At 35.9% G+C, this 15,387-nt stretch overlaps 1 protein-coding gene across 2 annotated transcripts in view; it reads left to right on the forward strand.

Moving 5' to 3' along the window:
• Positions 1-15,387, forward strand: part of LOC120537137 (LIM domain containing preferred translocation partner in lipoma) — a 451,145-nt gene that overhangs the window by 140,034 nt on the left and 295,724 nt on the right. For both annotated transcript variants that reach the window (XM_039765830.1, XM_039765839.1), the window contains exon 3: positions 13,654-13,875. In XM_039765830.1, the coding sequence (XP_039621764.1) occupies positions 13,671-13,875 (205 nt within the window). In that variant the 5' untranslated portion in view covers positions 13,654-13,670. The remainder of the gene's footprint in view (positions 1-13,653; positions 13,876-15,387) is intronic.

The raw sequence follows: 15,387 nt of genomic DNA on the forward strand, positions 1-15,387 counted from the left end.
AGTAAAACATTAACGTTTTAAGAAGTACAGGTACATTGAAATTACATTTTCTATGTGAACGTTCAAATTTGTGCCTCTGGTAATGTGCCTTACCGGCATTTAAAGAAAATTAGTTTTGTGTCCTCTGCAGTGTTAAGAGAGAAAGGCTTTGGTTTGGGATAAAAGGAAAAAGGTGTAAAGAAAGGAAAGTTGCCTTTTTCTTTTATATAGTATAGAGAGATGTGTTCGCTGACGTTATGATCGCCTTTTGGGGACAGTCGCGGTGGGTCTTGTGTAGACTGGTGAGGCGCCCCGCCATTAATCGGCTGTGATGGCACTGTCAGTCCTCCACTCGTGTGCGTGTCTTCATAATCCGAGCTGAGGACCTCATAATCGTATACGTGCAAAAGAATGTGTGAATCGCCTTAATATTATTTTGCCGTGGTGTAGAAAAGGGGTCCCGTGTTTGCACTTGTCTGGGCTATAGCGCAGGGGGACGATGAAAAAAATTAAAAGTGCTCACTTTGACTTAAGGCAGAAGCGCAGTCAGTGTCTCAATGGCCAGCACAGCTATGCACGCGCTGGCTGCTCGACTTTTGCTGGGCAGGAGACCCCAGTTTTTGCAGACACGTTCATGATATCAAAAGTCTCAGCGCTCTTTGGAGGTCATTCATATATATATATATATATATATATATATATATATATATATATATATATATACATATATATATATATATATATATATATATATCAATATCAAAATACCCGTGCCTCGCAGCGGAGAAGTAGTGTGTTAAAGAAGTAATTAAAAAGAAAAGGAAACATTTTAATAATAACGTAACATGATTGACATTGTCATGAGTGTTGCTGTCATATATATGCCTGCCTAAATAAGTCACCCTCGCTTTGCTCTTACTTTTTTACCGTTCTTTTAATCATGGCTAGTGGCGTAAAAATTATAAAATGAAAGGAGGATGGCTTTACCAAAACAATTATTGGTGGCGAATCGATTATTCATAAAGCTTGAATTGGTGATCTGTTTTTCTGCGTTAACCTCATATTTTTTCATACTTCTTCTCAAACTAAGGTGGTGCGAGGGTAAAATGAATCGGGATGCACTGATCAATGTAATCGGTGTACCAGGAAATCATGCATTGACAAAAGCTCCCCTTTGCTTGTAATGCAAAGTGTGATTAAATGCATTATTTTTTAACGCGTTATGGAGCACATGCATCAAGCTTCTCAGCTGTGCTTGTGCTAAGAAAAGGAAAGATTTTAAAAATAACGTAACACGATTGTCAATGTGACCTTTTGTAAGTAGTGCCTGGAGGATTCAGTGTGGAGAAACTCTAGAGACAGCGTGTGTATTAACTTGTGGATTTTTCTGTGAGTATTTGGTGGCAGTCTGACGAAGTTGCTTCGGAAGACGGTGTTAGCCACGGAGCTCAGCTCAGAGCGAAATAAGATGAATGGGAGGGGAGATGATGACGTGACTCCCACCCGCCCTTAACTGTCAATCCCCACAAACACAGTCTCTCGCAATTTGCATAAGCACACCCCTTCACCTACAATTTTAACTTAGTTACAAAGTGATCAAAACTCTCGTTTATATCCTGCGTCCTCTCATTAAACTTGTATCCCGCGTCCTCTCATTAAACTTGTATCCCGCTTTACCTGTGGGCATGTGAAACGCCAGCGGTAGCCTGTATATGAACTTAATTTAAAGTTTAGGTTTACACCTTGCTCTCTTTCCGAGGTAGCAGCACTCATGAATATGGTAGTATATGTCACTCGCTCGCTTCTTATTGTTTCGCTGTCTTCTCAATTATATAATGCATGTTTTCTTAAGCGCTTTTTGGAGGTCTTCCTGGTTTTCTACGCACTGCGTTGACAGTCAGTTCACGTGATTACGTGGGAGGCGTGATGATGTCACACGAAACTCCGCCCCCCCACGTCTTTCCAGCTCAACTCTATTACAGTTAATGGAGAAAAATACCTTCCAGTTATGATCATTAGACGTAGAATTTCAAAATGAAACCTGCCCAACTTTTGTAAGGAATGAGCCTGCCAAATTTCAGCCTTCTACCTACACGGGAAGTTGGAGAATTAGTGATGAGTGAGTGAGGGCTTTGCCTTTTATTAGTACAGATATATATATTTGTGTATGTATATATGTGTGTATGTGTATATATATATATATATATATATACAGTATGTTTATTTATGTGTATATATATATGTGTATGTATAAATAAATATAAAAGACAACTCTTGTAGCCACAATAAATGCCTTTATTGAATAGACAAACCAGGGATGAACAAGTTCCTTTTTTATTGCAGCCTCAGCCGCGACACAAACAAAAAAAATCAATAATAACTCATAAACGTGCAATATTTCGGAATATTCCAACGTTTTACTTACCAAAAATTCGGATTATTTGTAAATAAAATCCATCTTCCTCTCTTTCCTCAAAAACAGTTCAATTACTCTGTTATAAGGATTATCCGTGCGCTTCAGTTCCATCAAAACCTCACTTTCTATTGCCATCGAAGCTAATGCTGAAAGACGAACCCGCCCTATGGTATTTCTGGCATAAGTTTCAATTCGCTTTAGGGCTGAAAATGTCCGCTCGACAGAAGCAGTGTACACAGGAATGCTCACCGCCAAATATACCAATGTGAACAGCTGCCCCATGCTCTCATTCAAATTTTTTTGATGAAGGAAGTCAATGAAATTAGTGGGAGATTTTCCTGCAAAATCATCCATGGCATACATCACAGTCAGTTTTGTTTTTAGCAGAGACAGATCAAAAAGTTCTCCGTGACTCTTGTGTTAAAGTGGAGAAGGCTGCATGCGTGAAATTTTTCTTGTATTCCTGAAACTTCTGGGGCTCGAGGAGCGTGACAAACATCAGGTTTTCATGGTCTTGAAATCTGGTCTGTGTCTGGCAAATAATATTGTATATTTATATGTGTATATGTATATATGTATGTGTGTATGTATGTGTATACAGTATATATATATATATATATATATATATATATATATATATATATATATATATATATATATATATATATATATATTGTATGTATATATATTCTCCACACACACTATGGGTTAAAAGTTTTAGAACACGTCCGTTTTTTCAGTATTTATGGAAATGCATGCAGTTTAATGTCTTTAACAATGGCTAATAAGTCAAGTAATCATTAAGTGTACACTATGCATGTTAAATTGAAGATTTCAGATTTTGATTAATCTGTCCATAAGACTTTATCTTGGTCTGCAGTAGTCCACAGCCAGTATTTCATGTCCCAAGCAAGCCTAAATTTCTTATTTTGTCATTTTAGGGTGAGTGGCAGTAAGAAACCCATTTCTATCAGACCTGCAGCACAAAGTCACCTCTTCATAGTAGAAACTGAGACATGCTTTTCTTGACTACCGTTAAGCTGTAGTTGAAGCTCTTGTACTATGAGGTGTCTTTCAGGCAAGCTGGTGACCCTCAAAAACTTGTCTTCTGATTGGGTTATGACTTTGGGTCTGCCAGATCTTTTCCTGTGAGAGATGTTTCCAGTTTCCAATTACCTTTGGATTATATAGGACACTTTACTCACTAACACTTTATTTTTTCTTTTTTTGCAATTTTTCTAAATGAAAGGCCTACATTTCAAAGAATGATAATGCCCTGTCTCATTTCATTTTTTAATTGCTGTTTTCTTGTCATTATCATTGCAACGTACAACTTTCTATAGTGCAGTGTTTTCCAAGTAGTACTTCAAAGGGTGTAATAACACAGTCTGTTCTAACTCTTCTTTAAGACAGAGGGTTTTTAAGTAATCAACAGATGTTGGGACAACTGTGGAAATTGTTTGCTTCAACTTGCAAGGCTTAATTAACTGCTTCAGAACATCTGTAGATTGTAATCTATTAGTTGTTCCCATAAGAAGCCCAATTTGTAATATTCTGATTTTTTTTATTCAGTTTTTGGTAAACTAAATTTTAAATTTAAACCTCTGGCAGTTTACTGCTTATCATCATTTTCACCGTTTTAGGTCATTCATTGCATTTCAAATGATTACATTAGAAGAAAAAAATGGAAAAACTGAGGTGTTCTAAAACTTTTGACTGGTTTGTATGTACAGTATACTGTGAAATTATTGATGAGATCCCACACAGGCTGTGGCAGGAAACAGGATTCAAACCAATAGCACCCTTTGAAGAATCTTGAGTCTTGATTCCTAGTGCACTCTTATTGCCTTGCTAGTAGAATACAATGTTAGACTTTAAAACACAAGGGTATCCAATTTGTGCTTGCTACAGATTTTCTGTGTGATTCCAAGTAATTTAACCTACCTAGAAGTATATTAAATATGTAGAAGTATGTTAAGGATTTATTATAAGTACAGTTTGAGTATTACTAATATGAAATTCAAAATATGAAATGCTTCAAAATTTTTGAGTGCTGACATGGGGTTCCAAGTGGAAAATTACAAATGGGGGGGCCCCTTTTATAAAACTTTTTTTGGTGTCAAGAGTGAAAATATGCATACGCTAAGTGAACATCTGAAATATAAAATCTTTTTCGCCGGGGGAAAGATGAGTGAGAAGGAGGGGTGTGGTGAAGGAAACATGACAAGCTTGGTAGTATGGCCAAGAGAACATCATGTGTGAGGGTGGATGGAGAAAGAGTCTCAGTTTTACTTCACTGTGTATAATAACCTTTCTGATGAGAGTAATTGCAGCCAATGCAGCTCGTGAAGGCATTCCCCATGGCCATGATAGTTCAATTTGCTGTTTGTTTGGAACCAATTCTGTCTCTCATTATCCTTGCCTATCTTGTTTTAAACCTTCTACCATAATAAACTGTTCTTTGGCTCATATGTCTTCATTTACTTATCCCACAAAGCATTCACTATAATAGTGATAGTCATTTTGCTAGCTTGGCTATATTTCCAAGGGTGTCCCCATTATATTTCATAAATGTATATGCAAATATTCCTAAATCCAAAAATATCCAAAACATTTTTGATTATGGAAGCTTAACCTTTATAAAGTACATTAAGTGATGTTCACTATCAAAACATCTTTTGCAGTTTGACCTTAATATCATTTCATTCTTTTTTTGCTATGTTTATTTTCCATTATGAAATTTTATTATTATTAATTGAAAAACCTCTGCATTTGGGGTTGTCTTTGTGTATGTTTGTCTTTGAGTATCTTTCAAGGTGCTGCAGAGCACTTTTAAGTAGTGTTTTATGGTTCTTGTAAACCAGCAGTGATTTTGGATTTTAGTTTATGCTTTAATTTCAGTGTTAATACCAACTAAAGAATATTAGTTTTAAAAGTATGAGGACAGACCTTTTATTTCTAACATGTATAAATGAAATGGGCAGTCTTCAGTTTATGTGGGGTGATTGTTTATTTGTAATCTGTCTTAAATTTAAAATGAAGAATTTAAGTAAAACGTTTAGAAATAATCATGACCTAATATGTGATTGACTGTAAGGACTGAAATAGTCAGGAAATCATTACATCATGTTTCCCCAGTTTCTATTTTGAGAATTACTATCATAGTTTCCCAATTTTGATGTTGAGAATTACTGTCAGGAAAAATGTATAGTTTAAGAGGGTAAAAAAAAAAGCTCAAAGAAATGTTTAGAAGTGCTAACTTTTGTGAACTGGGTACGTGTGTGTGTGTGTGTGTGTTAAGTGTGCAGTACCCCATCCATCACTGGTACCAGCAATTCACTTGATGCTTTGGTTTCCTTTAGCTGAAATAAGCACATCTGAGAAATATATGGGTGGATTATGTATACATTTTGATCGACATTTTTATTTTACTTTTTCAGCTGTCTGGGGAAAAATATTTTTAACTATTGATTTTAGAAAAGGAAATAAAAACAAATGACTCAATTCTTTACAGCATGAAAGTATTAGTAGACTTTTTGGCATATATTTATGAATCCCTAGATAAAAAGATGTGGCAGCCATACCAGAGAAATCATTTAACTATGCTCAGATTTTGAAACACCACCAAAAATCCTTCATGATTGTGGAGGTGTTTTATTAGAGATATTAATATCATATTACTACTACATAGATCTGAGGACTGTTTGTTTTATAACTTACAGTGGAAGCAGCATCGCTGCAATCTGATACAATTGTAGACCTCCATCTTGCCAGATTCTGACTGTATAATATGTTATAATAATAATTATTCTTTACAGTTATATAGCACTTTCTCACAACATGCTATAAATAGAGTGAAAGTCACTTCAATGCCAGTATGGTTATCACGCATTCAGTGTTAGGTGGTGAGGGAGGTTAGAGATGGGGAATGATTAGGGCACTAGAATGACTAAGCTGTGGTGCGCATTTTAGCCTGGACTTTGGGATACACTCTACTCTTTACAAAGGATGCAGAGAGATCTTTAATGAACACAGAGAGTCAGGACCTCGATTTTTACATCTCATCTGTAAAAATTTTACATCACAGTGTCCCTTTCCCATTCAGAACACAGGGTAAGCGCTCCCTGCTGGCCTCACCAACACCTCTTCCAGCAGCAGCTCATGCTTTTCCTGGTTGATCTCCCATGCTTAGTTACAGGGGGATGACGTGTTCTGGCAGAACACTCTCCGTCATCCACTATTACAATATTGCATGTATGTTTCTCTTAAAAAGTAGCCTTCTCACCTCAGACAAGCTAACCAACCCCCATCCGCCCATCTGCCCACCCTCCTTTTACTAAAGTGCTTCCATGAAGCCACTTCCTCTTAAAATGAATTAATACTGTAACTTAGTTTTCATTAGTACGTTTACCTTTATTGTTTTGTTTATCCCTTTTATTATAATTTTTCAGATTGCAGGTTAGGGGCTTCAGATAATCTTTCAGACCTTTTTACTGATATGATGGTCTTTTGCCGAATTTATAATGCCTGCCTAATTGGTTTTGCTTACTGACTCAACCAGGGCAATAGCTGCAAGAGCAGTTGTTTCCTTTATCATCTATTTTCTCAAGTACAAAACTGAAGTCAGTCATTTATTTTTAACAAGCATATTGTGGTCACATATTGACTATAATTGCTAAAGCCAGTGGCTCTAAAAAAAATAAAACTATGTGGTGTAGTGTACTATTGCTGCATTATTTTATCTACAGTAGCTTTATAGTTTTTAATTGGATTACTTTAAGTTTATTTATTGCTCAACCGAAAATTTGAATTGTGTAGGTCACTTGATGTCTAGGTTTTGTTTTGTTAATATTGTTACATCCTCCTGACGTATTGCTTTTCTTTCTGCCAAGCCCCAAACCACAGTCTGTGACCTGGTTGTGTTAATAACCTGTATATATGCCTTTATTTCTTTGCATAATGGCTGTTTTCTTTGAATTGCGTTCAGCCTCAAACCACCTCCTCCTTCAGAACGCTAGCGGCAGAGACGCAAAGTGGCAAAAGGACAGCTGCTGTACAGGCTTTTAAGTGATTGACGCAATGTGTGACAACACACAGCTGGCCAGCAGCAGCAGCAAGACACCAGCCGAACCGCTCACATCTCTTTAGTGTGCCTTCAGACTCTCCCCAACCCCTTCACAATGCGAGCAGCATTATAAGTCCCGCGAGAAAGAGATTTAACCACGCCCAGAGCAAGAAATAAAGGACAAATATTGTTTTTTCAAAAGTTTTAAAGTAAAAATTAAAACAATACATATGTAACAATTTCCATGAAAATAACAATCTCTTTAAATTGTTTTTTCGGTAAACCAAACCCCGGGGTGGGTGAGCAGTGGGCAGAGCCCCCTAGTAGTAGTAATAATAATATTAATAAATCCACGATGTAGCGGGGCACAATAGCTGAACCGCAATATAGTGGGGGATCACTGTACACATGGTTTGCCCATTGTTAGCAGGTTGACTTGATGAGTGGATTATTAAACCCAAGTAACATGGAATTTTTTCATGATTGTTATTAGAACATTATAATATAGATGAGAACAGGCCATTCAGCCCAACGAAGATCGCCCATTCTGTCCACTTAATTGTTTTTAATATTATTTGCTGGTGTCCAGTGTTGGTCAGTATTGTGTCCTGTTCCATCAGAAATTTTATGCCCTGCCTCCACAAAAATATGACAATTGTCATTGTTTGCCACCATTACAGACTACATGGGGTAAGTGAAATATATAATAAAAATTAATTTTAGAATGATCAGTCTCTATACTCTTTTCTGCATCATAAATTAGCTGCTTAAATATTTAGAAAGGCGTTTAAATTTAAAAAAATGATAATTGAGGGGTACCATCAGCAAAAATTGTGATTTTTTTTTTAAAATAAATATTTTACAATTTTGACGTCTTTGATAGCAGAATTATTTCACATTAAAGCTACATTATTACATTATATTGCAGGTACAAAAAGGCTGTGAGAAAGCATTTATGTGATGAAATAATGAACAGGCAAATGTTATGTCCATGCTGAAAAAATTAATAAAAGCATTATATTTCACTTGTCATACCTTCATCAGTTAAGTACCAAAAATGAAATGGCCAGTGATGATGTATAGGAGGAGAAGAGGGAAATGAGAACGAGGAGATAAAACAGTTGAAAGGCCATGGAGAGTGCAAAAGCATTCATTAGAGAAAAGGAGATTTTTAAAACGTTAGTTGATCAGTCAGTGCTGCAGAAATGCACAATCAAAGCTTAAGAATGACCTTAACTTCCACTGTTACCCTTTGAAATGTATCTTGGTAACACATATAAAAAGATAAATATTACTATAATCTAGTGAGGTGAACAGTTCTTCAGTGGACATGGTGAGGCCTCTTGGCAGCATGGACATGTTCCCTGAAGCAATCAATTTCACATAAGTAGGTTGATGGATAAATAAAGGTTTTTGAAGAGTCAAAATGTCTGTTGTGTGATACTCAGTATTCCAGGGGGACTGCACGCGAGTATAGTATTGCAAACATATTTGCCATAACACAGCAGCTCCTATTAAGAGCGTGGCTGGTGAAAGCAACTTTGGCTTATAAAGAGGGCTGTGGACAAGAAATTTACATAGGTTAGGTGGTTGGTGTTAGTCATGGCTGGAACAGGAAAAGGTCTTGTGAAATGATCAATCTGTCAATTTGGAAAATTTAAAGACATATTTTGGGATATGAAGTTAGGAGGTGGTGAATGAGTAGGATGTAGTTTTTATTCTTCATGTTTTTCTTCAGGTGAATATTGGAGGTTATACTTATGACTCTGAACTTTTTCCACAATATATACAGTAGAGTATATCTTCTGTTATTAAAAAAAAAAAAAGAAGTGATCATCATTCTGAGTACTTTATTGTGGAACTCTCAAAAATAGGAATATGTTACTGTTTGCAGACCTGTTTAAAAAAAAAAAAAAAAGGCATTTCTAGCACATGCAGGATGGAAGGGTCTTTAGAGAAAATAAATGTGATATTTGTGTATGTTAAGAAATAGGTACACAGAATATTCTGGTATGAAGGTTTTTGAAAATAAGGTGATTATTTTAGACCCAATTTACTTGAATGTGGAAATTCTGTGCTTATTGTTTTTTTAAACAGCTCATGGTTTTGAAAGGAATTGCGATTGTTTAATGATTGTATAGTACCTAAAGAAATGATGATACCTAACATTGCTGCCTTACACTCCACTTAAACAGTTTAAATGAATTGTCTAAAGCAGTTTTGGATAACACACCTGTGTCATGAATTTCTTCAGTACAGAGTAGTTTTCTGAAGTTGTCCAGACTAATTTCTATAGACAAGTACATGTGTGTGCTTCATAGAGAAAACTAAATATTTCTAGTTTATTTTGTGATTGTGAAAACAGATTTTTAGGTTATCTGGAAAACTGTACAGTATCAAGTTAATTTATGCCTTCAATTATGTTGAAGATACACACCAACCATATGAGTATATACACTGACACCAATTTTAGGAAAGTGTTGTAGTTTCATGGCCTCCAAATTTTCGACCTGCTCCCAGCCAATAATTCTATTTGTTTCTACCTGCTTTCTCCTGTTACCATACACATTTCAAATTTTCTCTACAAATCTGCTCTATCCTCTAAAAAGACACTTGAATTAGGCGCATAGTGTAACAGCATTTTTAAAACATCAGAATGCACGAGGTAATATATACTGCAATTTTTAACCAGAAAACTAATAGGCTACACAAATGCGCACAATGTTTTACTTTGTCAATTATTTAAACTACAGGCTTAGAAAAAATCCACATATATGAACCATCTGGGATGAATTTTAAATATGCACCAATAGCGCTAAAACTCAGTCATCAATGCAGCCATTCCAAGTACATCTCCAAGAAGCTTCATTCCTTCATAAAAAAGTTATTCCCTTGGTTGTCTGCACTAGGCCTCACTGCCTTCTCTTCAGGAACAGGTCGCCAAGTACATTTTACAGGGAGAAAGCTTTCAGTTGCATGGGCCACGTACATGTGCAGCTTGTAAACATTATTGCTGTTTGTAATAAATTAAGTAAAACATGATTCAGTTTTAGAACTTTATTGTCAGGGTAGAGCCATATTAATAAATTTTTAAATAAAGTTTAAACATACAACTGATGAAAAACAAGTCGAATGCTTGATGGAATGGCGTAAACAAATGAAAATCATTAACATCTAATAATAATTCTATAGTACTACATTACCCTAGCCTCCATATATGACTACTGTATAAAGGTAAACTCAAACTCAGATTCTTGAGTGAATGAAGTTAAAACCCACATCTTAAACCGAGTTTAGTTTAGTTAGTTTGCTACCATAACGTGATACATGCATACTGCTCGTTGCAAAGTTTAGATTTGTGGTTTGCTGTACTTTTATTTTACTTCCCATCATTTTCCATTTTGCAAGTTTATTTGGGGTTTATTTCAGTTATTGGTTCCTATTTTTAGTTCTCCACTTTCTGTAAGGTAAACTGTTGTTTCCATATACTATGTTCGTTTCAAAGATTTTTTTTATCTAAACCTTCCAAAACGATACAACGGTGCAGGATTACAGATTGAAGTGTTAAATTCAAACCTGATTGAAGCCACCGTTTGTATGGGAGAAGTTAAATTTATATACAAAATCTCTCTTATTCCTACTAATTACCTGCAATGTCCATCAACAAAAGCCAAAATCAGTCAATTGTAAAAGCAGGAATGTTTTATTCATGGGCAATTGTATGTAACATGTTTAAGTGTAAGGAGCTCCAGTGAACTAGTAAAATTACCCCCCAACCTTTTTTTTTTTTTTTATAAAAAAAAAAAAAACAAGTATAACTGAGGCCCATGGTCTTAGGGAATTTCATCTACTGTGTGCGTGTGTGTGTATATACAGTTCTGCCCTTAAGTTTACATAGCCTTTCAGAATTTGTGAAATATTGGCCAATGTTTGACAAATATAAGTAATCAAGCAGAAAGGTTTCCTTTTACTTAGGATATGTGCTCAGGCGAAGCAATTTATTATCACATAATTGTATGTGCCCTTTTTAAATCATAATGATAACTGAAAACCCTCAAATGGGTCTGATCAAAAGTTAACATAGCCTGGAATGTTGGTGCTGATAATATACACACAAGTTAACATACAGGTTCTAATTAAGGGAGAATGTCCACACTTGTAACCTCTTTGATTGTAATCAGTGTCTGTGTATAAATAATCAATTTAAATTAGTGCAGAGCTGCGCTGAATTTGCTAGATACTGAGCCATGGGGAAAGCAAAAGAACCGTCAAAGGACCTGTGAGAAATGGTGGTTGAATTTTGTAAATCAGGAAAAGGACATAAGAAGATATCCAGACATATTAAAATGCCTGTTAGAAGTGTTCAAACTCTGATTAAACAGTGGAAAGTTAGGGGTTCTTACCAAGTCACAGTCAGTTATACCAACCAAAATTTCAGCCACAACTGCTATAATTATTTGTTGAGATGCCAAGAAAACCCCCCAAGCTGAGATACAGGCTTCTCTGCAAACAAGTAGTGTTGCTGTTTTACAATGCACAATAAGGAAATACTCAAACAAAAATGGGCTGCATGGTTGAGTTACAAGAAAAAAGCCTTTACTGTGCCAAAGCCATAAAATAGCATCTAGGCCAGCCTCAAAACTTATGGAACAAAGTCCTTTGGATTGATAAGATCAAAACTGAAATTGATGGTAATAACGATAAACACTATGTTTAGAGGGGACGTAACAAGGCCCATGATGAAAAGTATACCATCCTTACTGGGAAGCATGGAAGAGTGATCTCTGATGATCTTGGGGTGTGTGAGATACAGTGGCACAGGTAACTTAGTGAAAAGTGATGGCAAGATGACTGCCGCATGTTACTGGAAAAAATAGGAGGACAACTTGCATTCACCACTCCCAAAGCTGCGCATGGGATGCACTTTGATCGTCTAACATGACACCGATCCAAAATGCAATGCCAGTTGAGCCTACAGTGGTGGCTGCAGCAGTAAAAAGTGAAGGTGCTGCAGTGACCATCACAGTCTCCTGACCTCAATATCACTGAGCCACTTTGGGGATATCTCAAACGTGTAGCTCATGCAAGACAACCCAAGAATTTACGAGACCTGGAGGCTTTTTCCAATATGTGATAGATAAGTACTGCCTTAGTTTGTCCCTGGAAAAACTCCGCACCTGCCCAATTGTTTTTCACTAGCCACCACTGAGCCCCCTTAGAATTTTTTTTGACACACATTTGCTAAATAATTCATTGGCTGAAGGTACTTAGTGCTAGTGTGGCTGAGAGAGAATGTGCCACAGTATTCATAATAGCATTTAGTTTTGTTTTCATTCTCTCCTTCGTTGCTCGCTCTAGCAGGTCGAGAGTACTTCTGATAACTGAGCTTGCCTTTTTATATAACTTGCTGAATCAGTATGCCACCCTTGAAGTGATGTTATTGGCCCAGCATACCACAGCATATAAAATCACACTGGCCATCACAGAGTTTTAGAATATGTAAAGGATGTCACTTCCCACATTAAATATGTCTCTTAAGATAAAAATAGTCTGCTGTCTCATTTCTTATACAGTTCCTCTGTGTTACTAGCCCAAAACAGATTGTGAACAATGTGAAACCTCTCAAGTACTTGTAACGATGCACTATCTTCACATCCACTCCCTGAATAGTGACCAAATATAGAGGGAGTAAGCCTAATGGAGCACATAGATAATTGTATTTTCCACTGAAGTCTTTGTCTGATAGTCAAACTGCAGTGGGTCCAGGTGTTCCTTCACAAGAGCATGGTCCAGTTACAACACTGCTAAACAACAACTCTGCGATTTCACCTGGTTGTTTGATTGTTTTGATGGCGAATAACAAAGGACTGATTGTAATGAGCATGATAGATTAATAGACAAGTGGAACATGTAACAAAGTGCACCAAGGTGTTTGTCAATTTTGAAATTATTTGTAATTAGTTTAGCATTTAGCATATTCTGTTGCAAAATTTGATATAATAAGTTGTCAGCAACAAAATATGGTGATTCTGAAGAAGAGTGTTTTTCTACTGACAGGCTTGGGTAGGTTTTGGCCATTCCTTAAACATATTGGTGTATTTGTAGATCAGTTTGAGCATAGTATTCTTTGATTACAGGAGATCCATACATTGAATGGTTAATTCAAATAATATTTCTTTTTGGTTTCTCTTAGTTTTGCAAGCTAAAGACATGTCTTATGCATCGTGGAATCAATCGAAAACTGGAGGAGAAAATTTTGGTCAGGTGACTGCTAGGATGGAAACCATGCCATCATTTGGAATGCCTAGCATCTCGGTGTCTCAGCAACAATCTCCTAAGAAGTTTGCACCTGTTGTTGCACCAAAACCAAAATTTAATCCGTATAAGCAACTGGGAGAAGGGAACCAGAGTGAAGGTAGGATAATTTAATAATATTCTTTTATATATTATTTTTTATTTTAAAAGTATCTTATTTTGATGGGTTTTACTATTTCCTTGTACAGAAACTTTACAGGCAATTAGTTTTAAGTATACATTTTAGTTTTTAGTGTATTGTGAAATCTTTAGCTTTGTTAGTAAGTTTATTTTACATTGCTATAATATGTTAATTCAGTTTTAAAACAGCATGATTATTCCATTTGACATTAAATACTTTTAAAGTTAAAGCAAGAAATCACAATACCAATATCATGTTTGCCATACATTGAAATTAGGACTTTGCTTCAGTGAGGACGATAGTTCAAACTGAACATACTCCAGCAGGACACTAAACATTACATATGTATGACATTTATAACATTAGAACATTTCAACAATTATTATACAAACATGCCATTCAGCCCTACATAGCTTATTTAATCTGTTTCCACCTAATGTTTGCAAAATAACATCAAGTAATTTGTTTTGAAGGATCAAAAAGTACTTCTCTGTGAGAAGAAAAACTTCCAACATTTCTGCAAAATTAACTTTTAACCTGTTTCTATCGCTGTCCCGGGCTTCTAACATACCATTTTTAGTCTCTTGTTTACCACAACCAAAGAGGATCAGCTTCTTCAATCTTTCCCCAAAGCTGATACACTACAGTTCTGAAATAATTCCACTTAATCTTCTGTGTACTTTCTCCAGCACTGCTGTGTCTTTTTTATAATATGGAGACCAAACTGCATGAGTGTATTCCAGATGGGTACTCATGAGTGTGTACATAAGCATCATCTCCCTTGTCTTGTACTCTACCCATTGTGTGTTGTAAACCTAATATTGTAACCTAATATTCTATTAACTTTCTTAGTTGCTTCTGTACGATATTTTGATGTGGAAGGTGACAAGTTCACTACTATTCACAAGTTAATTTCCTAAGGTCTACTTTCAAGTTTCCCCTTTGAGCACTAAAATACACAAGCACACATACAAGCCTTGGATAGGGTACCAGTCCATTGCTGGGTGAGTATATATGCATAAACACAAGCCAGTTATGCTATATGCAGTGTTCATGTATATCAACCCAGTATGTAATATCCTTTTATTTATAAAAGGGCCTTTCACATGTATGTATCTCTAAAAATTGGCTAGCGAACAGGGAAGCACATGAAGCGCAAGATGAGCTCAATAATCTTATCTTTTGGTTCTTTCTTAACTTCCAGCATCAGCTTTGAAACATTTTAATATTTTGTTGTATTTAATTTTGAAGGACTCCCTGTCTGTATTTTCCAAGGCTTTGGCAAACTGTACCACAAAAATGTACTGTGACAAAAGAACTTGGATTCACAGTACCACCATTGCCTTTTGCCTCGTATTTGTGAGAGTACAGTAGTACTGTTGTTGCAACATATCAGTTTTGTGAGGTTTTCTATATTAACATTATTTTAGTAGCCTCATTCTTTTAATTTTTTGGGGAAATTGATTAAATAGAAGTTTAAAGTAACTGCTA

This window comes from Polypterus senegalus, chromosome 1 (assembly GCF_016835505.1).
Source record: "Polypterus senegalus isolate Bchr_013 chromosome 1, ASM1683550v1, whole genome shotgun sequence".
Taxonomy (NCBI): Eukaryota; Metazoa; Chordata; class Cladistia; order Polypteriformes; family Polypteridae; genus Polypterus; species Polypterus senegalus.